Raw genomic sequence first — 26079 nt, forward strand, 5'->3', positions numbered from 1 at the left:
AGCTTTCTTCGGGAAGTACCTCAACGAGTACAACGGCAGCTACGTCCCCCCCGGCTGGAGGGAGTGGGTGGGGCTGGTGAAGAACTCTCGCTTCTACAACTACACCATCTCCCGCAACGGGCACAAGGAGAAGCACGGCTTCGACTACGCCAAGGTATGCAAACCGCTGAGCAGTTAATTAACCCTCTGGAGCCCAGAAACTGAGAGGTCATTTCCCCTCCAGGGCGCTGCAGGGCAGCTTCCACAGGGGACTATCAATGGCGTGGTGGAGGAAAGCTTCCTCGGTGGAGCCCGGTGATTCCTCCCTCCCTCTCGGCTAGAAAGTGGTGGTTTGGTGGCAGAAGCAAAGAGTAGTTCAAGGCTTTTCCCCAGAATGATTGTGCCCCTTGCTCTGCTGAACTTGGAAGCTGGCTGGCTGCTGTTGGCTGTTACCGACAGAGGAATCCTGGTGCTGTGTCCCAGCCCACACAAAGTGCTGTGTGCCCCTGGGGTCAGGCTCTGGACATGGCCATGAAGACAAGCAGGAGAGCAGGGTCCTTGGGGAGCCTCAGGGCTCCTGGCAAAGCTGGGACAGTGTGCCAAGGTGACCTGCCCTGAGGGTTCTGGAGAAGGCTGAGGAGCTCAGACAGAAGGCAGGATCTGGAATTCCCTCAGCCTGTGGCTCGCAGGAGATGATGCAGATGTTGGAGCTGTGGTTTCTGACCCTTGTAATGAGATTTTGCTGGAAGCTCAGGCTGCCTGTTTCTGATTTCCCCCCCCCAGCAGAAATTACACCAAGCTGATTGTGTATTTATCCAGGGGAAAAACAAAGGAAATCAGGAGTATTGGTTCTTGTGCATTCCTTGCCCAGCCTGCCTGTGCAGCTGCAGCAAACAGGGCGCTGGGGGGAGCACAGATGCTCTGGGACTGGGCAGGAATTCCACCTGAACAGCCACAAGCACAGGAATTCTCCCAGCCCTGGTGCCCTGTGCTCCCTTTGGAGCCCAAAGCATCTCTGGCTGTCTCTTCCATGCCTTGCAGGGACTGCAGCAGCCAGGCTGTGCTGTGAGCTCTGGGTGTGCTGCAGGAGAGGGGACAGGGGGACAGGAGCAGGCAAGCACAGAGGTCACAGCTGCCTGCCTCGTCCCAGCACTGACATGGCAGCACAGGCCTTGTCCCTCAGGCTCTGCTTTTGCAGCTGTCCAGGGCCTCCAGCCCACAACATGTGATTAGTCATGCCTGGAAGTGCCTGAAATGACAAACATTGTGTGGGCACTCCAGTGAAGCTCTCTGCAGACCTGCAGGCCAGCAGGGAGCCCTCCAAGGTGCAGGTGGTTTACTTTAAGTGTTCAGCATCTTTTCTCTTTTTTTTCTCTTTTCCTGAGTTCCATTTCCTCCCTTCCCCTTGCAGCCTTCTAATTGCCACCTTGGCTGTGGGTTAAGCCAGGTTATTAGTGACTCACAGCCTTCAGCAGCTGCACTCTCAAAGTTGCACAACGAAAGGAGCAGAGCCTGCAGGAATTCCCCGCTCCCTGCCTGCCTTTGCAGCTCCTCTGATAAAGGGGTTTGCAGCCTGCTGCGTCTGGCAGCTTCCCTCGCTTTGTGCAGGTACCACAGCATGGGCTAAGCAGAGCATGCAGGGAAGGTTGCAGCAAACAGAAAGCCCATGGCAGAGACCATCCTGGCAGCGAGGGGACCAGGACAGTCTGTGTCTGACATCTTACTTAGCACCCTGCTGCAGACCCTGATAATCACCTTTGCTGCATGCCTCCTGTTGTCCCTGGTGTGCAAAATGCTGTCTCCTCTTGTGTGCCATCACCTGTTCCAGCAGGTAATTCCTGCTGGCTCTGCTGCCCTGACCCCCCAGCCCCTTGGGGGTGAGATTTCCCTTCCTTGGGTGAGGGCTTGCCAGCAGCATCACGACGTGTTGGGGTGTGATCTAATTAATAATCATGCACTCTCTAACTTCTGCTTTGTGTTAATCATATCTTCCAGGACTACTTCACAGACCTAATCACTAATGAGAGCATTAATTACTTCAGGATGTCTAAGAGGATATACCCCCACAGACCCATCATGATGGTCATCAGCCACGCCGCACCCCACGGCCCCGAGGACTCGGCCCCACAGTTCTCCCAGCTCTACCCCAACGCTTCCCAACACATGTAAGTCAGACCCCAACCTGCCAGAGCTGCTCCTCCCGCTGCTGCACGGGGCAGTTTGTGTCTGCAGATGTTGCAGGAGCAGAGGATTCAAGTGGAAGAAGCTCACAGTGAGAGGTGAATGTTTGCTTGTTAGTCTTGGCCTGGAGAAGAGCAGCCTGAGGGGGATCTGATCAATGCCAATCGATACTCACAGGGTGGGAGGCAGGAGGACGGGCCAGGCTTTGTTCAGTGGTGCCCAGGGGCAGGAGGAGGGCTGACAGGCACAGACTGGAATGTCAGAAGTTCCATCTGAACATGAGGAGGAGCTGCTGTGATTGAAGGGTGGTGGAGCCCCAGAGCAGGCTGCCCAGGGAGGTGGTAGAGTCTCCATCGCTGGAGATGCTCCAAAGCCAGCTGGATGTGCTCCTGTGTGACCTCCTCCAGGGGCTCCTGCCTGGGCAGGGGGGCTGGACCTCCCCAGAAGCCCCTTCCAAGCCCTGCCATTCTGAGACTGTGTCTTTGGCCATGCTTGCTCCTTTTGGAGGAGAGAGTGCCAGCTGACACCGTGACTAAAGCAGGGAAGCTCCTTTCCTCCTGGCAAGTGGTGGGAGGTTGAAAGGTCAGCGTTTGGCTGTGTAAGGGCAGCTCCTGACAGTACCCTGGAAACATGTAGCACAGGTCGGGGGCTGCAGCAGGGGATTGCTTCCTTGCCTGCCTCCCAGCTAAGAGCTTCCTGGGCTCCAAGCAGCCAAGGGCAGTGAGAGCAGACCCAGCCTCCGGGGATGTGTGAGTGCTCCAGGTCTCTTCAGATGCAGGCAGAGTCCCCAGGCTGCCACCAGGCTGCATTTCTGAACAGGCTTCCTCTTTGCCACAAAACCCAGAGTCCTGCACTCTGTCCTAGGACTGAAACCAGCTCCAGGTGAAAATCTGAGGACAGTCCTGGATTCCACACCTGACTAACCCTTGACCATTCAAGGTCCTGTCCCTCAAAGTGAGGTGTGAAGGAAGCTTTCTATTGCCCTTCTGTCTGCCATGGACACCTAGAGCACTTTCACTGCTGCTTGCACAAAGTCTTTGCAGCTCTTTCCACACAACAAACCTTAATGAAATACTTTTGCTGGTTGTGCATTGATCTGGCCTCTGAAAATGAGGAGGGATCAGCTCCATCACACAGCAGGAAAGTTCCTTGGGCTCCAGATCACATCTTGGGCACTGCAGCAGCCCCCAGGCAGGGATGCTCAGTGTAGTTAGCTTAACTTCAAGCAGTAGCAGTTACTGCACAAACTGATCCCTCGCTGTGGCCAGTCAGGACTTCACTGCTCCTGGCACGTGGTTAAAGATTAGTGAGTTGGTATTTCTTGATCCTGGTAGTGGCCAGAGATGCCACCTCCCTTGGCCTTACATTCTGAGCTTGTTTTTCTTCGCCTGGATTCTCACCAGTCCCACATCCCTGGGCTCTGGAGGTGATGCAAACCAGCCAGCTATGCTTCCTAGTCAGATCCCCAGGGGCAGAGCTGGTGAGGCTGTAAATCTTCACCTTTCCATCCCCTTTCTGTCCTTGTGAACCTCTCCCATGCCCTCAGCACCTGCCCCTGCCCAGACCAGAGTGGCTCCTGCCAGGCTCCTGCCAGCAGAGTGCTGCAGCAACTTGCATCTCTTCATCCTGCTCCTGACACCTGCTGCTTGCTCTGCTCAGCCTGCTTGTTTGGCAGCTTGTGCTGCTGGACCCACGGGGTTTAGTTGGTCTCCCAATCTTTAAGCACCCCTGCCCCTCCCATGGGTGGCAGGCTGCCTGCAAAGACCCAGGGAGATCCCCGCTGCCAGGCTTGGCTTCGTCTGGGTGCTTGTGCAAGTTAGTGTTCCTTCGTGTGGACTCCTGAGGTCTGCTGAGCTGCTCATGAGACAGCCAGGAGCAGGAGGCTGGGCTGGGCCTCTGCTTGTCCTCGGGGGTGTTGGTTCCTTGGCAACCTTGCACAGTTTTCTCTCCAGTGACCTCAAGAGCTCCTGGCTGGGTTGCTGTGTTTCCTTTTGCACTGACTGACTGCATGTGTTAGAGTTCAGTCTGCAGACTGAGGAGTGAGACAAGCAGAAGACAAGCTGCCAATTTGGGTGGCTGAGGCCTCCAAACAACTGATTTCTCCAGTAGGAATATCAGCAACACGCTGCAGAAGGCAGCAGAGGTTGGGCTCCCGCCGCGGCGTTTGGTGCTGCCAACGAACAATGAACCTCTCCTGCCAGGGGCTGCGTAACCTGGACACCCAACCTTTAGGTTTTCTTCCTTGGTGGTCAAGGCCCATTTGAGTTTCCTCCTTCCTGACCTTGGGTGACAGCCACCTGACCTTGGGCTCTGTTTTTAGAGATGTAGTTGCTGGATCGAGTTTCTGTGACGCCTGCCTCCAGCAGCCATGGGAAGTGGGGTCAGGAGCTGCTCGCCGGCTTTGCAAACCCAGCTGCAAGGTTATGCCTACAAACCAGGGATTAGGAGAGCCTGTCAGCCACATGTGAGGAGGAGCTGGGGCTGGAAGGACAACAGCTGAAGCTGACCCTTACCTCGTGTGATGCTTCTGTGCTGCCACTTGACTGAAATATCACCTCTGGGAATTTCAGCAGCCCAGGAACTAAAAGCTTGTTCAGAAGAGTTTTTTCTGCTTGCACTTAGGGAGAGGGCAGCAGCTAAGGCAGGAGATGCTGCAGCCCAGGGGCAATCCTGCCCCCCAGTGTGGCTGCTTCTTGCTCTCGTGTCCCCAGTTCTCAGCGTGGAAAGAAGAAAATCAAAGCAATGCAGCCCCAAAGTCCCTAAGATTTGTGACAACCCCAAAGGAAGCTGAGGAATCACTGCTGGCTCAGCCCTGTGCTCAGCACAGGCCTGCAGCAAGGGCAGGAGGAGTCTTAAGGGACAAGAAGGGTGAGGATGTGATTAGTGGTGGATGGTTAGTTGGCAGTGAGCCTCCTGTCAGCTCCAGCTGAAGGCATCACACAGACCATACCACACTGGGAGCAGCAGACACTTGATTGGGTTTAGGTGTCCCTTCTCCCTCCCACTCTCCCACCTCTCCTCTCCTGGCAGTCTGTCCTGTTGCTGGCACCCAAACATATTTCTGGGAGTGTATGCTGGCTTTGAGAGGTCTGTTCCCTGCAAATAAACCATCCTGGGGCATGTCTCCAGCTGTGCCACAGCAAGGAATGGAGATGGAGAAGATGTGCTGGGCGAAAGCAGTGCCCAGGTGAGGAACGTCCTGTGCTGGGGAGCAGGACTGCTGGAGCTCTGGCTGTGCTGGTGTTGCATGTGGAGCTGTGGCACAGGGCATGGCTCTCTAGGTGTCCCTGGCAGCTGTTGCAGGAGAATCTCGTTCCATCAGACAGCTGGGCAGGAAAACTGACTCCAAGGAGGCCCAGAATTCAGCTCTGCTGCACTCGTGTGGGGAGGTTTTAACTCAGAAAGAGGGCAGAAGGATGTGAGGGCAGCAGCAGGGCCAGAGCCTGGCAAGCAGTGGCACTCTGCTGGCTTTCTGTGAGGCACAGCACAGAGGTTACTTAGGGAGCACAGGCAGGCTGTCACTCCTCCTCTGCTCCACATTCCTTCATCAGCCCCTGGCACTGCATTTGTCACAGAAGTTCCTGCTCCCTGAATTGCCTGGGAGGAAAATTCTGCTCTCTCCCTGCCTGCTGCGTTTCTCACCCCCAAAGTTTGAAGTGCATTTGGAAAGTGTCTGTGAAAGGCTTCAGCCTCCCTGAGTGCTGCTCTCAGGGGCAATCCATTATGTGGAGGAGGCTCCTGAGAGCGGCCTGGGAAGAGGGGAGTGGAGCCTGCCCCAGCAGCTGGCTCTCCTTCCTGGCACAGGGGCAGCCTGTCACAGCCACCCCAGCCCGTCCGTGCCGGGGGCATCTGGGAGGCTGCTGGAGCAAGGCTGGGAAAAAGCTGCTCAGGCAGAGCTCAGCTCCTCAGGGGGAAGCTCCCTGCCTGCAGACTGCCAAGGAAACAGGGGGAGGCTTGCACTGGACCTGTCCTTCTCTGGCAACCTGCCCAGTGCCTGATAGGTGACCAGAACTCCTCAGAGCTGTTCAGGGCTCCCTTGGTCCATCTGCCAGGTCTGCTGGCCAGCCAACAACCATCAGGGCTCTGCTCCTGGGCTCAATTCTGCCCACTGTAGGCAAAGCCTGGATTCTGAAAGTGTTAGGGAAGAAGCCTGCTCATATGTAGCTGAAACCAGAGCGGGACAGGGATTTTGTCTGGCTTCCCCTCAGCATCTGCTTGTCATGTCTGCTGGGTGTGGGCAGAGGGTGGATGGGGAGCTGCTGTACCCTGCGTGTCTCTGGCCCCCCTCATCTCCCTGCATGTCTGTAGGGGATGCAGCTTTCAGATGAGCAATTTCAATGCTCACTGTGTGGCATGTCCCAGCTATCACCCTGGGTCTGGCAGTGGCCTTTGGGCCAGAGGGAAAGCTCAGAGAGCAAGTTAAAAAGTGTTGAGGGAGTGATGTGCCAAGCAATGAGAAGCCACTGAAGTGATGCTTGTTGGTGCTTGGCACTAGAAACAGCGGCGAGCAGCTGGAGTTTGGGATGTGACTGCTGGTCAGCCCTGGCTCAGGGCAGTCCCCTTCCTCTGATGCCTGTGCTGTGACTTTTCAGACTGTTGCTCTTCCTCCCAGCACTCCCAGCTATAACTATGCCCCCAACATGGACAAGCACTGGATCATGCAGTACACGGGGCCCATGCTGCCCATCCACATGGAGTTCACAAACGTCCTGCAGCGCAAGCGGCTCCAGACCCTGATGTCCGTGGATGACTCCATGGAGAGGGTGAGTTCAAGAGGCTGCTGTGGTTATCAGCATAACAAAATCAGCTGCACTGAATCGATTCCTCCTTTGCCTTCAGCAGCCACAGCCCGGGGACAGCCCTTGGGCTACAGAGAGTGACTCAGCACATCCCCGGCAGAAACCAGTCCTGGCTCTCGGCAGCGCGGTGCCAGGCTCCTCGCTCCTGTGAGCTGCTGAGGGACCTGCCCCAAGCCTGCTGCTGGCAGGAGCTGCATCACCTGCAGGCACACATGGGCAGACAGCTGCACACACCGCAGCCGCAGCCACAGCCACAGGCTGGGAGCTGGCAAAGCCCAGCCCCTCAGGTGTCAGCCTGCTGCTGTCTGCAGAGCCTGGCCCTGCAGCCTCAGCTCGTTATGGGTAACCTGAGCCATGAGCTGGGAGGTGCACTTTGCTTGGCTTTTTGCTCCAGGATCAAGCAGCATGGCCAAAGATCTTCCCCCAGAGAGATTTCTTTAAACTTCAATAAAAATTCACAGCCTTTTCCCAAGGCCAGGGCCACAAGGAGTGAGAGAGCTGTGGCCTAACACAGTCAGTCAAACTGAGCACCACTTGCCCCAGCGCTGCAGCAGCTCTCCTGCCTTCCCAAGCTGCGTTTGGGTGCACACTGGGCATCCTAATGCAGCACCAGCAGCGCTACCAGCCTCTCCTCTTCCAGCTTTCTGCATCTATTCAGTCCTCCTGTCTGCTGAATTTGAAGCTGAATGTGTGACCTGATTGTTTTAGCAGCACAGTAAAGGCAAGAGGTGAAGCTGTCCAGCCCCAGAGCAGCCTCATCAAAGTCCTCTTGAGTTCTGTGCCTTGTGGGGGGGTGAAGTGTTGGCTCCCCGTGGCTGTGCACAAAGCCTCTTTGGCTGCCTTTCAGCCTGAGTGTTCTCCCCTGTCGTGTTGCAGTTGCACCAGATGCTTGCAGAGCTGGGAGAGCTGGAGAACACCTACATCATTTACACTGCTGACCATGGCTACCACATCGGGCAGTTCGGGCTGGTCAAGGGCAAGTCCATGCCCTACGACTTCGACATTCGAGTGCCCTTCTTCATCCGCGGCCCCAGCGTGGAGCCAGGATCAGTGTGAGTCCCCCCTGGCTCTGGCACAGCTGCTGCACCTCAACTACAACGTTCCCAGGAGCATGCAGAGGTCACCCTCTGCAGATTCATGCAATAAGAGAGCCGTAGGACGGTTTGGGTTGGAAAAACCCTCTGAGATCAGAGTCCAACCACCAACCCAGCACCACCATGGCCACTGAGCCGTGCCCCAGGTGCCATGGACACAGGTTTCTTGAGGGATGGAGACTCCACCAGCTCCCTGGGCAGCCTGCTCACCACAGAGACTGCCCCATTACTGCAGAGCCATGAGTCTTGCCAAGAGCCACAGCTCTCCTTTCCAATGCCTTGAGTCACGGTGCAGATGGAGCAACTGCGCAGCCTGTAGTCCTGCAGGGTAGAGCTGCGGGGTCTGGTTTTAGAAGGGGGGTGCTCAGCTTCTGGTTGAGCAGGATGGAGGGGGTCATGCCAGTGAGATAAGGGCAGTGTGGATACTGCAGCTCCTTGTGCCCAGCCCTCTGTGGTGGCAGTCCCCAGTGCTGGGCTGCTGGCCCCAGCTGGAGACTTCAAAGGGGATTTTCTAAGCTTAGCACTCGTGTGGAGCTTTCCATCTTCAAAGCCCTGAGAGCCTTCCATTGCCACTCCATCCCCAAGAGCAGGTGGAGACTTCCACGTGGAGCACATGACAACTGTGACCTTTTCTGTTGGCTTGCAGAGTGCCTCAGATAGTTCTGAACATTGACCTGGCTCCAACAATTCTGGATATAGCAGGGCTCGACACACCTCCAGATATGGATGGCAAATCTGTCCTGAAGCTCCTGGACCTGGAGAGACCGGGAAACAGGTGGGTCCCAGCACGGAGGGGGCTAGCCGGCAAGCAGCGGAGCGACCGAACCCCTGAGCAGGGGAGCGGTGCTGTGCCAACGAGCACAGCCTGGGCGCTGGGGGAGGCTCTGCAAGAGCTGTGCTGGGGCAGAGCTGCTTGCTCAGGGCTGCAGTGGCAGCAGCAGCAGTGCTGCAGAGGGGCCTGCAGTGACTGTGACTGCTCTGCTTCCAGGTTCCGCACTAACAAGAAGCCCAAGGTCTGGCGCGACACGTTCCTGGTGGAGAGAGGGTAAGTGCCAGGGCACAGCCTGGGCACAGCCTGCCTGCTGGCACCTGGGACATGCCTTCCTCCCTGCTGCCTCCTCTTGCTTGCTGTGGTCAGCAAAGCAGGGTGTTCTGCAAGCAAAGCTGACTTCTGCCCTAGTTCCCCACCCCTGGCTCCCACACTGCCCTGTGCCCACCCCTGTCAGCATCTGACTCCTGTGCTTCCCAGACCTCTGCTTCAGCCCCAGCCATGCACAGCTCTCTTGCCCACTGATGCTGTGCTTCCCCCCACACATCATCCCAGCTGAGCCTTGTGTGCCCAGGAGGCTGCTGCCTGGGGCTGCCCCTCTGTCCCTGGCACCTCTTCCCTCCCTCTCACCTTGCCAGCTACTGCTGCCAGCATTTTCTCTGGGTAAAGATTTCACAGCAGATTCCTCAGAGCTCTCTGTGGCTTGACAGAGCCTCTTGTGTGATGCAGGACACAAGGGTCCATGGGCAACACAGGGGATGACAGAAGATGTGAGGTGATAGAAGACACAAGGTTACAGGTCACAGGATGGCAGGCTGGAAGGGACCTCAAGGATCATCTGGTCCAACCTGTCCTGGGAAAAGCACAGCCTGGACAGGAAGGCTCAGCACTGACCAGACCAGTCTTTACAGTGTCCAGGCTGGGGTTCTCCATCACTTCCCTGGGCAGCTTGTGCCCAGTGCTCCTCACCTTGCCCCTGTGCCTCCTTGTGGAGAGAGTCTCCACCTTCTGTGTAGCCACTTCCTGAATACTGGAGCGTGCTGAGAAGGTCTCCAGACTATCACAGGAACTTTCTGGCCTCCTGATTGCCTGGGACATGGAATCTTCCAGCAGCTTTGCTTTTCCCATGGCATTCCTTATCCCCAGAGTTTAGCAGAATGTGTCCAGAATCCTGACCTTCCATTCTTTCACAGCAAGTTCCTGCGCAAGAAGGAGGAAGGCAGCAAAAGCACTCAGCAGTCCAACCAGTTGCCGAAGTACGAGAGGGTGAAGGAGCTGTGCCAACAAGCCAGGTACCAGACAGCCTGTGAGCAGCCAGGACAGGTAAGCCACTGGCAGCTGCACCCTTCTGGGTGCCCCAGGGAAGTGTCCCTGCTCAGTGCAGCAGGAGAGGGCTGGATGGCCTTGGAATGTCCTTCCCACCCAAAGCCTGTCTGTGACTGCTGCAGCCTGAGTGGTCCCAGTGCCTGGCCCTGCTGCAAAGCCTCTGCTGCAAAGCCCCAGCTGCCTGCAGCCCTGCCTGCTGTGCTCAGCCCTGCAGCTCTGGGGTGCAGGCAGGGCAGAGAAGCTGAGCTAGCAGAAAGTGAGCCTGACCCCAGATCCTCTCCAGTCTGCTCTGGATTCATGCTGCACCTACAGCAACCTGCCCAGGTGGTACTGGGGAGGTGTGGGAGGGAGCTGCCATCCTCCTGCTCCCTCCCCATCCCCACACAGCTCCCCGGAGGAGTGTGAGCTGATCCCTCCCAGACCTTTCCCTCAGATGTTTGCTCAGACCCTGGAGCTGTTCTGAACAGGGATATAAAGGCTGCCCTGTGCTCTGCTCCCACCCACGGAGCTCCACAGGCTCCAGCCCTGCTCTGTGCTGCAGATGAGGGGATGGGCAGAGCTCCTTCCCTTCCCTGTGCATCCCAGCTCATCCCAGGCTGGCCTGGAGCATCCTTGGCCTGGCAGGTCCTGGGCCAGGTCCTCTGCCACAGCCCTCCCCTCACACATGCTCCATGAAGGCCTCCCCTGGAGGCACACAATGTCCCAGACTTGACCAAGGGCAAAGTGCTGGGGAGCTCAAAGGTTGCCCCTGCAAACAGATTAGGGCTGGAGAGCTCCAGGGCTCCTGGAGGCCAAGGGCTTCCAACATCCCAGAGTCACAGAGGGGTGGTGTGAGCTGCAGGCAGATGGTCCTAAACCCGAGCCAGCAGTGGGAGCCGGTGGAGGAGCACTGTGCTGGCTAACTGCTATGGGAGCCGAGTCCCTGCCTCTCCTTGGTATTTGTGGGCTGCAACTGGAGCTCCACCTGGGACCTCCATCAGCAGAGGAACCTTGGTAAGCTGGAGCAAGGCTGGTGGAGGACCCCAGAGATGCTGAGAAAGTACAGAGGAGAGGCAGAGGTTTGTTTAGCTAAGAGAAGGCAAAGGGAGAGTCTAAATGCTTCCTTCAACCAACTAAAGGCTCCTTAGGGAGAAGAGAAGGGCTGGCTCCTTGGGGGTGCACAGCAAAGGGCTCTCAGCAACAGGGACAGACTGATGAGGTGTGTGGAGGAACGTGCTACAGGAGGCAGGGAGCACTGGAGGCGGAGAGGCTGTGGAGGGTCCATCCAGGGACATCCTCAAACCCTAGCAGTGCTGTTCCTGCTTTTTGCTTGCTCAGTACCTGGACTTGAGGCTTTGATGTTTTCTTCCTCTGGAGCTTTGTAACCTGGGAGTGTTCATTTTGTCCACCCCGTGAGGGAGCTCTGGGCCACCTGCTCCTATCATAGCTGGATCCAAACTCACCTTCAGCTCCCTCCTTCCCCCAGCTGTGGAGCTGTGCTCATCCCCAGCACTGCAGGTTCCATCACACTGGTCCCATTATCACCCCAGCCCAGGCCCTCTGCTCAGCTCTGGGGCTTGGGACAGGGTGGAACTTTCCTCTGTGGCCCAGGATGATATTTCCATCTGAACTGCTCTCAGATTTAGGCCATACCTCTGAAACAGGAACCAAGGGAGATGAGTTCTTGAGGACATGTTTAAATTCATGAAGGTTTCCTTTTGCTACCTGGTCTTAGCCTTCCCCAGGCTGAGCAGTGATGCTCCCAGGCACCCTCATCCCCAGAAGGATAAGGCACCTGCACAAATATTGGGGCTGCTTTCTGCTCCTGATGCCATGAGAGGGATGTTGAGAAGAATGAGTGAGTTTAGCCCCTGAGACATTTCCCCTCTCAGTTTGTTGTGTAAGGGAGTGATGAGTTTCTAAACCAATCTGCTTGCCTTGGTTCACAACCGAGAGCAGCAGGGCTGGGACAGCTGCTGAGGCATCACCTTTGCTTCTCTGGCTCTCAGAAGTGGCAGTGCACGGAGGATGCTTCTGGCAAGCTCCGAATTCACAAGTGCAAGGTGCCAGGGGACCTCCTGGCCATCAGGAAGAGGACCCGCAGCATCCACTCGCGGCGCTACAGCAGCAAGGACAAGGACTGCAGCTGCGGGGACAGCGATTTCCGCAGCAGCAGGGCTCAGAGGAAGAACCAAAGACAGTTCCTGAGGAACCCCAGCGCTCAGAGTAAGTCGCTGCCCTCCTGGGCTCGGGCAGGGAGCGGGGCAAGCGGCCAGCGGGGGTGGCTGCCGGAATGCTTCTGCCTCCGGCTCCGCTAAGCACAGCCCTAATTAGTTCTGTTTAATTGCCTCGGTAACAGCGCCACTGATAGCACAGCGATACCCAGGTGAGCGGCAGTCAGGGCGAGGAGCAGGCTCTGTCCCGGTGCTGATGCTCCGGTGATGCTCTGGTGACACCTACCGCGGTGCCCAGGCATGGCAAGGAAGTGGCACAGCTCTGGGCTGAGGTGACCGGGATGGGGGCTTCTGGAGTGGTGGGCACCGATCTCATTGTCTGCTCATGGCCCGCGGGCAGCTGGGGCCGGGGCTGCTCCCGGGCCGAGCCTCTGCTCCAGGGGGATTCGGCCCGGGACCACCCCCGCAGGGACGGCAAGGTGGCAGCGGCCTCCGGTGGGGCTGCAGGGGAGGCACTGGAGAGCTCGGGCAGGCTTGGGGCTGTTCCTGCAATAGGATGCTGGTGTGTTGCACTCTCTCAGGCACCTGATGGATGAGTGACAACATCAGAGGTGGTTAACACCCCAGGAACTGCCCCGTCTGACCCTACAAATCTTCCTGCAGGATTTTATTGAGGACTAATCTGGTTACAGAGCAGCCAGCTGCTTTCAGCTGGGTTGCTCCTCAGGATGGATGTCTCCATGGAGGGGGCTGGGCAGCCCTTCTCCACCTGACAGCAGGCAGGCAATGGAAATTTCCTCTACCCAGGGCAGTGTGGGCCCTGAGGTACCAAAAAGGCATTCATTAAGTGCTTTTCTGTAAAGCCCCAGGGGGAATAAAGCTGGGTTTAGGCAGGACTCTAGCCCTCTGTGGGGTGCGTGGTGCTCCCGGGCATGCAGATGTGCTGCAGCTGCAGCGGTCCTCGCTCTGCCCAGGGTACCAGCCCCGCTTCGTGCACACGCGCCAGACCCGCTCGCTCTCGGTGGAGTTCGAGGGGCAGATCTACGACATCAGCCTGGAGGAGGAGGAGCTGCAGGTGCTGAGGGCCAGGAGCATCTCCAAGCGTCACAGCGCCACCAGGGATGGAGCAGAGGACGCTGGGGGTGACAGGATGCTGGCCGATGGCACCGAGGCTGTAGGTCACCCCAGCTCCGTCCGCGTGACGCACAAGTACGGCTGCCTGGGCTGGGGGCTCCCTCCCTTCCTCACTGCCCTCTCCCTCCCTTCCTCACTGCCCTCTCTCTCCCTTCCTCACTGCCCTCTCCCTCCCTTCCTCACTGCCCTCTCCCTCCCTTTCTCACTGCCCTCTCCCTCCCTTCCTCACTGCCCTCTCCCTCCCTTTCTCACTGCCCTCTCCCTCCCTTCCTCACTGCCCTCTCCCTCTTTTCCTCACTGCCCTCTCCCTCCCTTCCTCACTGCCCTCTCCCTCCCTTCCTCACTGCCCTCTCCCTCCCTTCCTCACTGCCCTCTCCCTCCTTTCCTCACTGCCCTCTCCCTCCTTTCCTCACTGCCCTCTCCCTCCCTTCCTCACTGCCCTCTCCCTCCCTTCCTCACTGCCCTCTCCCTCCTTTCCTCACTGCCCTCTCCCTCTCCACCTTCCCAGTGGCTCCATCATCCCCATGTTTCAGAACCCAAAGCCATCACTGCAGGTTCCAGATGCCCCTGAGCTGTGTGTCAGTGGGCAGAATCCTCCTGTGCAGTGGGGTCAGCTCTGCTGGGCAGTGTGGACACTCTGGAGTCTGGAGGGGGTTCCCTCTCAGCCACCTCCTTGGCCTTTTGCTTGGTGCCTTTTTCCCTCTTGCTGGAGCCTTTTTCACACCCTGCTGTGAACAGCTTGGTCACTGCTGCCCTCTGTAACCAGCTGGCTTCTGTCTCACCACTTGTTTGAACTCTTTCCTCTGACTTAGCTTCTTATTGATCTTCCTTGATCCCATTGATCTTTAGCCCGTCAGCTGAACGTTCTGGTCTGCACTGCTTTCATACCTGGAAGCTGAGTCCCATTCCTGCTGGCAAGAGGCTTATCAGCAGCTGGTGGTTAGATAAGAGATGGCAGCTTTGGTTAACCAGAGGCTTTCCATTCTGAACAGATCTTTATTCGGGGGTCAGTTCCATTCCTGATTGGATTAAGGATCTCCAGGATGGCATTGCCAGGGCATTTCTGCTCAGCAGGCCCAGGGCATCTGTCATGGAGGAGGAGACCTTGTAGAGTAACAAAGAATTGATCAGCAAGAAGAGAAGAAACAGATATGGGCAGGCAGCTGGGAAACCACTGACTTTGTTCTCCCTGTTGTTAACCTCCTGGCTGCAGATGTTTCATCCTTCCCAACGACACCATCCACTGTGAGAGGGAGCTGTACCAGTCTGCCAGAGCCTGGAAGGACCACAAGGCCTACATCGACAAGGAGGTGAGAGGGAGCTGGCCCCGAGAGCAGCCTCTGCACCTCTGCCGTCTCAGAGCCACTAACGCTTGGAAATGTCCCCTGCAGATTGAGGCTCTCCAGGACAAAATTAAGAACCTGAGGGAGGTTAGAGGACACCTCAAAAGGAGGAAACCAGATGAATGTGACTGCAGCAAGCAGAGGTAAGAGAGGGGGCACCCAGCCCAGACTGCTGCACACACTGCTGGGGCTGGCACATTTCCCAGGGCTGTCTGGGATGGAGAATAAAGTCCAGAAGCTTTGCTGATGCTTCTGACCACTGTGGGTGCTCATTTCAGTCAGAGCCCTTTGAGGAGCAGAAGCTTCTGGGAGCCCAAAGAGCAGCAATATTCACATTTTCAGATTGATTTGTTTGTGTTCAACTAATGTCTGCCCCAGCTGTGGTGCTGCCATCAGCCAGCACAGGGTCACTCACGCATTCTCTCACTGCAGTGACCATTGCAGGTCATCCTGTGCAGCCCCTGAGGGGAACCATCACAGCCTGCATGTGTCTGCTTTGCCTCTGTGTTCAGAACAGTTTCATCAGCTGCTAACTGCTCATCCTTTCCCCTGTAGCTACTACAACAAGGAGAAAGGGGTAAAGGCCCAAGAGAAGCTGAAGAGCCACCTTCATCCCTTCAAGTAAGATTGCTGCTGCCCCCTCAGGCTCTCAGCTGGCTTTCTGGGGACTGGAGAATTATACTCTTGGGTGCCTAGAGGTTTATTGTGGAGAGGGAAAGAGGAGGGGAGGGAGGCAAAGGTCCCATGGAATTCTCTCAGACAAGGAACCTCTAGCAGCTCTGGACAGGCTTGTGAACCTTTATGGATAATCATTTTAAACCTAGTGATAGAAAATAGATTAAATGGATTGTTTCACCAGCTGATTGACCTCATGGTTGTTTAAAAGCCCCAGCTGAAGCTAAATGCAGGAGGGCATGATCTTTGAGGTCTCTTACAACCTTAGTGATAGTGAATACTGAATCATTTCCTATGCTGGCTGGAAGGAAGCCCGTGTCCTGCCAGCTGGGGTGGGAGCTGAGCGAGCAGAAGGGCATCTTGGGGTCCTCTCCTCATCAGAATGGCAGAAACTGTGGAGCTGCCAGTGCTGCTGTGAGCCATGCCCAGCCCAGCCCTCTCTCTGAACAGGGAAGCAGCACAGGAGGTGGATGGCAAAGTGCAGCTGTTCAAGGAGAACCGCAGGAGGAAGAAGGAGAGGAAGGGGAAGAAGCGGCAGAAGAAAGGCGACGAGTGCAGCCTGCCCGGGCTGACCTGCTTCACCCACGACAACAACCACTGGCAGACAGCCCCCTTCTGGAACTGTGAGTCTTGTGCCCACCTGCTGTGCCACACAGCCCCAGGCCTTGCCCTCAGAGCCTGGTGCTGAAGAGCTGACTCCAGTGCTGCTGCTCCTGTGCAGCGGGAGGGAAGCCACCAGCGGAGCGCTGGGGGTTGTTCCATCGCTTGTGCAGGTGACAGGAGCCTGCCAGGCTGAGTGCTAAGCTCTGAAACCAGAGGGACCTGCCTCTGAAACAGGCTCTGGTAACCAGGCACCAAGACTCCTGCCAGCTCTTGGAGACAGCCAGAGAGGTGACAGGGCTTGAAACTGTGTTTCTGCTTCTAAAGGATGAGCTTCTTCCTCCAGCTGCCATGAGCCTTCTGGGGACTGGACCTTTAACCTTGCCAGGGACTTCAGCACCCCAAAGGTCTATTTTAGCCATGCCATTTGGGTTTCAAATTTGTGCCACCAGGGACTTCCTGTGAAGAAGCTGCAAATACTTTCCCTTATGAGTTCTTGCCATCAGTCCCATTTCCCCCCTAGCTGCTGGTGAGCATTACCTTACCAGCCTTGATTCTGGGTTACATGAGACCCTAGCGCTGTTCAAATTGATATTGTGTTGTAACTGAGGTAGCATTTAAGCAGACGAGAAACCTGCCCAGGTTTCAGCAGCAGAGGCACACCTCTTGTTTTCCACTGCAACCCACCAGGCTGTCTCTCTGCTTGCAGTGGGCTCCTTCTGTGCCTGCACGAGCTCCAACAACAACACCTACTGGTGCCTGAGGACGGTCAACGACACCCACAACTTCCTCTTCTGTGAGTTTGCCACTGGCTTCTTGGAGTATTTTGACATGAACACTGATCCCTATCAGGTAAAGCCCTGCCACAGAATGCAGCTCACCACCCCCACCCCACCCCCAGGTATATTGCTGGCTGCTAACAGAAGCCTTTCTCCCCTGCCCAGCTGACCAACACGGTGCACACGGTGGAGCGTGGCATCCTGAACCAGCTGCACCTGCAGCTGATGGAGCTGAGGAGCTGCCAGGGTTACAAGCAGTGCAACCCCAGGCCCAAGGGACTGGAAACAGGTACAGCAAAAGTACTATTTCCATTTTATGTGTAGTTCTTTGGTGTTTGGTTGTTTTCCCCGCCCCCGCCTCTGGGACAAGTCTGGAAGGGTGCACAGCCACCACCCTGCACACCACGCAACCAGGAAGCTTCTCCATCAGCTCAGGTTGCTCTGGACAGAGCCCAAGGGCAGACTGCAGGAAGGTGACCCTGTGAATGGCACTAAGCTGTCCCCAACCTTCCATGGCCATCATCTTTTTCTGTTGCAGGGTTTGTAGGGTCAGCTTCCACTCCTGGTAGCAGGGCAGGTGTTAAATCTCATGTTCATCCCCATTTCTGTCCATCCACCTGGACAGCCTCAGGCTCTGCACCACGCTGAGACCGAATTTGCCAGCTCTCACCCCTCTGGCTCTGCGGAAGGCTGTTTGCTTTCATCCCTGCAGCAGGCTCTGAGCAGAGAAGCAGCTGCTGTTCACACTTCCTAACTCTGCTTTTAAACTTGGTTGGTTGAAGGTTGTCCTTTTTTTCCACAGGAACTTTCCCTCCTGCATCATCTGTGGTGCTGCACCTCTGTGCCTCTGCTCAGCTGCAGCTGGGTCTCTGCTTCACCACCTCTGACGGGCTGGGGGTTTGCCCCTTTAGGAAGAGGGTGGGGTTCAGCTGCTCTGTGTAAGACCTGCAGGAGCTCTCTGTTGGCCTGCAGCTGTCTTTATGTAACCCAGTCCGTTTCTCCCTAGGAGTTAGCTGCTGTGCATGGAACTCTTCATTGTGAATGGTTTTGCCAGGTCTAAACACTAACAAAATTTACTCTTTGTATTTTCCTACATCAGGAAGTAAAGATGGAGGAAGCTATGACCCACACAGGTATCCACACTTTTTTATTCTCCTCAGCAGCTTCTTTCCGAGTAATTGCATGACCCAGCCCATTCCAACTAATGTCCACACCCTGCCCTGCTGCCCACAGCACAGCTCTCCATGCATGCTCTAACCACTCACCACCCTGCACTTAACGTAGTGAGACCTCACGCAGCTCATCTCCCGTGCCTGTACCTCTGAGATGTGCACACTGAGGAAGCCACACACAGAGCTGCTGCTTCTGGGTTGTTGTCCTGCTGCTGGATTGACCTGGAATGGCTTGGGTTGGTGGAGGTCTTTCTGGTTTCTTTAGGAAGTGTCTGCAGCTGCTTTTGAAACGTGAACCAAATGTCTTTAGAGAGCTTCCTGAGGTATCCACAGAGCCTAACTGTGGAATGGTTGGGGCTGGAAGCGACCTTAAGGTTGTTCTAGGAGGAGCATTCCCTGCTGTGGGCAGGGACACCTCCTGCTAGATCAGGTTGACTTTGAACATGGCCAGGGCTGGGGCCTCCACAGCTTCTCTGAGCAATCTGTTCCAGTGCCTCACCACCCTCGTGGGGAACAACCTCTCATCGAATCAGACCTATTTTGCTCTTTTTCACTCAGTGCAAGGACACAGCAGCAGGCAGGGAGGTTCTTGCCCTGTGCTGAGCAGGAGCTGTGAGCAGCCCAGGGTCCCTGGTGTCACCACAGGTGTCACTCACCTTCCGGACCACAGCGCTGCAAAGCAAGCTGGAGGCAGCTCTGCTTCCCTGTGGCGCTGGCACTGACCCCTGGGCCTTGTTCTCTCTCCACAGAGGGCAGTTATGGGACGGATGGGAAGGTTAAGCTGCCCGGTGCCACCGGCGAGAGGGACTGGCACAGCCTGGGGGCCTTGTACAGTGTGAAGCGGAGCGGGCATGGACACAGCCCCAGCCTGGCTGCCTGGACTCATGACCTGAAGGATGTAGATAGGATGTTTGCACTGCTGCACAGCCACGACCAGAGCCCCGCCGCGGGAGAGGCCTCCTGGGAGATGACCTCTGCTGAGGGCCCAAGCGGGCAGCCAGCAGGGGAGCCTGGGGTGCCAGCTGGGCCCCCGGGGCTGGCCGCCAGCCGGGGCACCCCGAGCCAGGGCAGGAAACTGGAGTGGCACAACGATAGTGCTGAGAGCCGTGGCATGGGAGCTGTGCTCTGGAGGGACAATCCCCCCGCTGGGACTGGGGCAGGGGAGCTGGGCTGGGAGCGCTTGCAGCCGGACTTCAGCGGGAATGGGCTGCTGGAGCTGGAGTCCCGGCACAGCTTCCTGCTGCAACCCATCGGCGTGCCTCAGGACAGTGACGCCGGGGGGGAGATATTTGAAGACCAAATGTATCTTCCTGTGAGGTCTGATGAAGCCCCTGTTCACCAGGCTGTGAACACTTCCATGAGGGATCCATCCCTTGGCACCCAGAAACCAGGAACCTTCTTGGCAGGAGGAGAGCAGAGTCCTGCAGGAGAAGCTTCCCAGCTCCCACCGGCAGAAGGCAGCGCCTCGGCGCCGCTCTCCTTGGACTAGCTCAAGCTCCAAACCCTTCCTCATCATCTCTGCTCCTTAGCAAGCTAACAAAGGTCCTGGTGACAGGTGGGCCCCCATGTTCCTCACAACCAGGTTCTGAGCCCAGCTCAGGGTTCAGCTGTGTGCAGATGTTCTGTGCACACACACAGACCCCTCCCTGCTGGGCAGCAAGGCTCAGTCAGAGGTGGACTGGGGCAGGAACTTGCACAGGCTCCAAAACTCAGCTCTGCTCCCTTCAAGAGACTGCCCAAACCATCCCAGTGCCACTGAATGTCTCACTCCACCCAATGCACCTACAGAATGTCTTTTCTGTAACTTATTTTAACCACTGGAAGCCCCCAAAGCCAGGGAGGAGAATGCACTTTGGAAGCCCACAGCCCACCTCTCACACCTTCTGCCCTCAGCCTGCTCCTAGTCTCCTGGCATTGTGAAACTGGGAAGAGTTCATCAGCCTGGAGTGTGGAGATGGGCACTGGGTGTTGTGTGAGCAAAACCATTGCATCTTTTGGTTGCTTTAATTGGCTCCCAATTAAGAGGGCATGGCTCCCAATTAAGAGGGCAAGGCTCTCAATTAAGAGGGTGTGGCTCTCATTGAAGGGTGTGGCCAACAAGCAGCTCTAGGAGCTGCAGGGTTGGAGCCTTTCCCTGCGATTGGTATCTTCTGCAGCACAAATCCAGCAGAGGGGTTGATGCTTCGTTTGCTGATGCAGGTAGAGAGGTTCCCATCAGCAATGCTTTTGTCACCAGCTGGGCTGTATCCTCCTGAGCCACACCTGGAGAGCAACACTACCATGCTGAGACCCAAGCTCCCTCTGGGAATGACAAAATCCTGCCCGATTCACCTTACTGTGCAGCATTTCTAGCTCCACAGGCACTGCAAGCTCAACTTCCAGCCATGGGGTTGTGCTTTAAGCTGAAATGTCTTTATAAAGGAGATTGTTTCAGTAGGAGTTGGCTGATTTCAGGCAGCAGCCTCCTGCTGGACTCTGTACCTGTGCTATAGGTCCTGGCTCTGTCTGGTGCCTGTGCCAGGGGTGACTGCAGACAAACCTATTTATGGGGGTGAGTGATGCTCTGTGTGCAGAGGGGTGCAGTCTCTAGGATGCAAACTGTGTTTTTAAACCTCGTACAGTATTTCTGTGATACTTTTATAGAACAATTCTGGCTTCAGGAAAGTCTAGAAGCAATATTTCTTGAAATAAAAGGTGTTTTACTCTACCTGCTTCAGAGCAGTGCAGACACCTCCTGTGGCCTCCTGCTGCCAGCAGTGGGCAATGGGGCACTGCCCTGCACACTGTCAGTCCTGCACTGCCCCCGGGGATGCTCAGCAACACCTTGGGCTTGAGCCCTGCTGGGACTTGACTTTAACTTCCACTAAATAATCTGCTCCTCTCCCCCTGGAAGCTCTCCCATGGAGCTGCTAGGCACAAAGCCTGGTGCCAGTCCCTGCTTAGCCTCTCTCCCCACTCGCAGAGCTCTCCAGCAGCTCATTTCTGGGTGCTCCCATCACGACCCCCTTGGGTTGGGTGGTCAAGGATTTGGCTGCGATAGCTCCAAGGCCCAAGCCCTCCTCTGGTGCTCTAGGCTGCAGAGCACCCCCCTCCCCCTCTCTGTCCCCTGTCAGGAAGCACACAGCCAGGATATGCAATCACTTTATTTCCAAAGGTCAAGTATTCCAGAGTTGGCTTTGGGAACAGCTGCTCACCACAGCTGCTGCCACCGGGCTCCAGTCACTGAGGACTCACACAGCTGGAAAGTTAGCCTAAGCTCTGCTGAGAAACAACCACCAGGGAGGAGCCTGCAGCGTGCAACAAGCAGGGCACAGCACAGCCCTGCAGGCTCCCTCCCCCCCGCCCCCCACTCTCCCTTTCTCTTTGAGGGTTGTAAGAGCTGCACCCTTGGGGTGCCCTCACTGCTCACCTGCCTGCAGCCAAGGGCAGAACCTCCCCCGTGGGGGGCAGGAAGGTCACTGAGGAGAACCTCCACTCAGCCCTGGCCTCACTGATTCCAAATTCCCATTTTTGGAGCAAAACTCCCTTTGGGATCATTCTGCACAGCAATTCTGCTTTGAACTCGCCCTTCACATTGTCAAGTATGGAGTCTGTGGAAGAGGCAGAACTCCTCACCTCCTTCTGGGGCTGGAGGTGGAGCTCTTGGTGCTAGTGAGGGCACAGACACCTCCTCTGCAGGAGCAGTCCAGCCACAGCAGCACCCAAGAATTGCCTTACAGAATCCAGAACAGAAGGGACAAGTTTTGCCTTCACTGTTTTAAACCCAAAGCCCTCTGTTTAAACCCAAGCATTCCTCTTCCAGATGTGAGACCTCACTTTCATTCCAAGGCTGCCTGGTTAAGGTGTTCCAGAGCACAGCCCCACGTTTCTTGCCTGGGCTATTGGGCAAGGCCAGTACTGTGCTACAGCAGGAGGAGATCTCTGTGGACTTCTGCACAGCTTTTGCCTGAGCTGTGCCCTGGGCCTAATCCTGCCCTGCCTCCTGGAAGGACCTTCCCTCAGCAGAGCTTGGCAGGGAGGTGTCCAGCAGGACCTGCAAGCAGTGTGCTGGAGCAGCCCAGGCTCTGAGCACAAATCCAGCCCTGGCACACCTCCAGCACCTGGGGTATGCCCTGGTGAGCACATCACCAACACTTCAGTACCCATTAGCACCACGGTGCTGTTCAGTCACTTGTCCCAGGATCATGGAGCTGGCTCACCCTGCCTCGAGGTGAGCAATGCTTTGGATGCTGTTTGTAGCCCTTCATGAATTCCACAGCTTTTCACTGTTACAGGACAAGGTTGTGACAATGGAGACAGAAAAGCTAAGACAGCACAGGACACAGAAGGGAAACACAGGAACTGGAGGAGCAGGATGGGGCTGGGCTAAGCAACCACCTGTCTGATGGTACTGGGAACGAGGAGAGAGGGGAGCTACTTTGGACTTGCAGAGCTGTGTCTGAATGGCTGCACTGAGCAGAGCATTTGCTGAGCTAGAGGACTGGGTGGGGGAGCTGCCAGAAGCTGCAGCTCACCATGGCTGTGGGGCATGGGTGGTGGTTGCTGTCCTCCTCACTTTCTCCAGGCTGTTTCCACAGAAGGGACATGGGAAATGCCCTTCCTGTAGCTCAGGTGGCCCTCAAGCCTTCAGCCACATCATGACATGGGTTAGTGGTGCTCAGAGCAAAGAACACTCACCTGAGCCCTGGCCATGCCTGGCCCCCACACTTCCACTCTCCAACACCTGTCCACAGAGCCTCTCTGAACTGTTATTTGCAAACCACGATGGTACAGGGAGGAAAGGAAGCTCTAATGCTGCACCAGAGAACAAATCTGCCACCACCAAGCCAACTGTCCGGCTTCTAAGCACTCCTGAGGTGATAAAAACAGCTATGACCTCAAGCCCTGGAGAACATGAGGTGTGCAGATAGAGGCCTGGCCTCTGTGGGGCAAACACTGCCCAAAGCAGTGCCAACCACAGCCCAGGTACACCTCATGTTTTAAAGCACCACAGCTGGGTGGTTCAGCTGGGGGCAGCCAGCCCCTGCAGCACAGCATCTCCCCTGCTGGTAGAGAAGACACAATGAGATAAGCCTGGTAAGGGAACACCTTGGCTTTGCTCTGAGAGCAGTGGTGGTGCCCAGAGTATAAAAGGTCAACAAGCACCTGACAGCACCTGGTTCACACATGCCTGCTGGAGATGTCCATGTCCAACCCAAGGTACTGGCCCAGTTCTTCAGCCCCACCAGGGAATGGTGAAGCTGGGAATCTGGCTGCAGGAGAGCAGTAAGACACTTTGGACTGGTTTATGATCAGCCTGATGTAGACAGAACACTACACAGAGCTGTGGTGTCACACAGAACATGCAGTAAGGCAGCAGGGATTGAGGTGCTTGGGGGTGACCCCACCAGGACAGCCCAGCAGGGGCTGGCCCCTCCCAGCCACACTGCAGGCCATGTGGGACCTGAGCCTCCAGGTCCACCTTCTGTGGCAGGGCACAGCCTGAGCAGTTTCCTGGCTCCAAGGAAGATGCCCTCAAAATGCAGCTCTTCAGCCAGAGCATCTCCCACCAGTGAGTGCAGGAAGAGCCAGAACAGCTCCCTGAGCCTGCCCAAAAGGCTCTGAGTCTGAACAGTGCTTCCATGCAACACCTGATCAGCTCAGGCAGGATAAATCGAGAGCTAAACCAGGACTAACTGTGCTCAGAACTGTGTCCAACTTCTGCTCTTCCCCACTCATTTTCATACAAGCTCTCCACGTGGCAAAACCCAAACCTGGCCATCAGAGTCCTCTCAGCAGAGTGCTTTTAGTTTCCCGAACCTCTAAGACTTTCCCGGCAGGGTATAAGACAGCTTTGACTTCCCAGTGTCCACCTGAAGCCATGCCCTGCCCCTGCAGACACCAAGAGCAGCTCACAGGCACAGCACTACAGAGCCTCCAGAGCCAGAAAGGGAGGTGCCAAGCACACCTGAGGAGTTTGAACCAAGGGCAGAAACAGGAGGGGCTGAGGTTCTGAGCCAGCACTTCCTGCCCAGTGCTGGGGAGCACAGCCTCTCACCCATGTCTGAGAGGGCTCTGGAGATGCTGAGCTGCGGGGCCTGGAGCATCTCTAAGATGCAAAGGCTGCTCACCCTGGGGTTCTTGAGCCCGGAAAAGAGCAGTCCCAGAGGTGCTTTGATCACTGCTCAGCAAGAGCTGAAGGGTGGGGGGCAAGAGGATGTGGCTGGGACTCTTCTCAGGGGTGCCAGCAACAGGACAAAGGGTAATAGGCACAAACTGGAGCCCAGGAGGTTCCATCTGAAGATGAGGAGAAACTTCCTTCCAGAGCCTTGGAGCAGCCTGCCAGAGAGGTTGTGGAGTCTCCTCCCCTCTGGAGCGCTTCCAACCCACCCCCCCCGGCCATTGCACTCCTGGGCAAGCTGCTGTGGGTGCCCTGCTGGAGCAGGGGCTTGGACTGGAGGATCTCCAGAGGTCCCTTCCAAGCCCAGCCACACTGGGATGCTGGGATCCTTCCAGTAAAGCTCTAACTGGTTGTGTCAGTCTTCAGGGATAGCAGGGCTTTGGTGCTAGTGACAGCCAGGTGACACTGCAGGAGCAGGCCCCTGTCTGCCCTGGGGTGGGGGAGTGCAGCTGTGGGCTGGCACTGACGTGTGACACCCCAGGCACGGTGCCTGCCCAGCCCCTGCACGCTGTGAATCAGGACCACATCCACCCAGCACCCACTGACAGGATAGGGGCATCACGGCTCAGCCTTCATTACCTGATGTACCACCTCTGTATGGCTTTACAGGTGCCTGGCAGCACTTTGCTCCTGGTCTTCTCTGCCAGGCTGAAGGCTGAGGACAGAGTGGGGGGCAGCAATGCCCCTGAAAGCAAGCCTTAGCCTGGCTCCGCTGCACAAACCATCCCCACCAGTTGCATAGTTGAAACAAGTTCAGTTGTGCTTTGTAGCAGAACTCACAGTAGCTCCCCAGGTCTGGAGAGCAGGACCTGCAGGGGTGAAGCTGAAGATGCACTGAAGCCTTTCTGTGCCACCTGGACACCAAGGACACCAGCTCCTGTCACTCCTCCACTGGCTCCTGCCCACCCTCATGCTGCAGAGCACGGGCACCGGACGGGCACCTCTGCAACGGCGACCAACAGGACTCCTCAAACGCCTCCCTGGGAGGGCAGGAAGGAGATGTGGGGCGGGTGTGAGGGGTGCAGCCCTCCAGAGCAGGCCAGGGCTGTCTGCAGGAAGCTCTCTTGGTTTCACCACCTCGGGAGCTGAAGGCACAGCGTTTGACGAGGCGCCGCAGCGGGCAGCTGACCCGGCCCACCGGGGCACCGCCCAGCCAGGCCTAGATCTCAGCAGTGACCTCTTCCAAGGGGGTCTCACAGGAGGAATTTATTGCTTCTGCCGGGGGCCCAGGGGAGGTCTGCGCCGCGCAGGGGGCTGCGGGCGCCATGCAGGGCGGGCAGGAGCGGGTCCGTGCGTGGCTGTGCCGGGGCCCAGGCTGGCCGACCAGCTCGCTGACGGTGCTCAGCGGTGGAGCCCCCCAGCGCCTCCGCTGCAGCTGCTCCTCCCTGCACTTCAGGGAGTACCAGGCCAGGAAGATGAAGAAGAACCCCACGAACTTGAGGGCAGCTGCCAGCCCGAAGTAGACGAAGCGGAAGGAGGTGACGTCGTACTCCCAGCAGGAGCCCTGCACGCCGCAGTCCTGCTGCCACAGCATGCAGGTGGTGTCGATGACAGCCCCGAAGTAGATGGGAGTGGGAATGTAAGCTGCAAGGAGCACAGCGAGAGAAAGGACACCTGTTACACCCAGGGGAAGCCACGCAGCCGCAGGCCTCGGCCGGCAGAGCAAGGCGAGAGCTCCCGAGGGCTCTGCTGCTGCTCCCGCGGGAGATGCGCGACGTGGGAATGGTCAGGAGGCCTCAGCACCGCTACTGATCCCAGGCAGGAACTGGAGAAGCCAGGCGAGGAGGACAATGCAGCAGCACTTGCAACAGGCACTGCTCCAACTGCCTGTCCCCAGCCAGCGCTTCCTGACCACTGCATCCCCCAGAAGCAAACCCAGTGCCGCTCTTGGGAAGATGGGAGAGGAACAGAACAC

General features: G+C 56.8%; 2 protein-coding genes across 8 annotated transcripts in view; one reads left to right on the plus strand and one right to left on the minus strand.

Annotated features, from left to right (window-relative positions):
• SULF1 (sulfatase 1) overlaps positions 1 to 20711 on the plus strand; it is a 58425-nt gene extending 37714 nt beyond the window's left edge. For 2 of the 4 annotated variants that reach the window (XM_068162535.1, XM_068162534.1), the window contains 16 exons: positions 3 to 154; positions 1975 to 2144; positions 6773 to 6923; positions 7836 to 8011; positions 8700 to 8828; positions 9042 to 9098; positions 10016 to 10145; positions 12137 to 12353; positions 13276 to 13510; positions 14649 to 14745; positions 14827 to 14921; positions 15334 to 15399; positions 15904 to 16076; positions 16763 to 16905; positions 16998 to 17121; positions 18754 to 20711. In XM_068162535.1, the coding sequence (XP_068018636.1) occupies positions 3 to 154; positions 1975 to 2144; positions 6773 to 6923; positions 7836 to 8011; positions 8700 to 8828; positions 9042 to 9098; positions 10016 to 10145; positions 12137 to 12353; positions 13276 to 13510; positions 14649 to 14745; positions 14827 to 14921; positions 15334 to 15399; positions 15904 to 16076; positions 16763 to 16905; positions 16998 to 17121; positions 18754 to 19493 (2855 nt within the window). In that variant the 3' untranslated portion in view covers positions 19494 to 20711. Of the gene's footprint in view, positions 1 to 2; positions 155 to 1974; positions 2145 to 6772; positions 6924 to 7835; positions 8012 to 8699; positions 8829 to 9041; positions 9103 to 10015; positions 10146 to 12136; positions 12354 to 13275; positions 13511 to 14648; positions 14746 to 14826; positions 14922 to 15333; positions 15400 to 15903; positions 16077 to 16762; positions 16906 to 16997; positions 17122 to 17931; positions 17966 to 18753 lie in introns of those variants that run through there. The other 2 variants (XM_068162536.1, XM_068162537.1) reach the window with 2 other exon arrangements.
• Positions 20712 to 21126: 415 nt separating this feature from the next.
• Positions 21127 to 26079, minus strand: part of SLCO5A1 (solute carrier organic anion transporter family member 5A1) — a 35484-nt gene continuing 30531 nt past the window's right edge. For all 4 annotated transcript variants that reach the window (XM_068162540.1, XM_068162541.1, XM_068162538.1 and 1 more), the window contains exon 10: positions 21127 to 25748. In XM_068162540.1, the coding sequence (XP_068018641.1) occupies positions 25324 to 25748 (425 nt within the window). In that variant the 3' untranslated portion in view covers positions 21127 to 25323. The remainder of the gene's footprint in view (positions 25749 to 26079) is intronic.

This window comes from Melanerpes formicivorus, unplaced genomic scaffold, assembly GCF_026170545.1.
Source record: "Melanerpes formicivorus ecotype bairdi unplaced genomic scaffold, bMelFor1.0.p_v2 SCAF_65, whole genome shotgun sequence".
In the NCBI taxonomy this organism is placed as follows: Eukaryota; Metazoa; Chordata; class Aves; order Piciformes; family Picidae; genus Melanerpes; species Melanerpes formicivorus.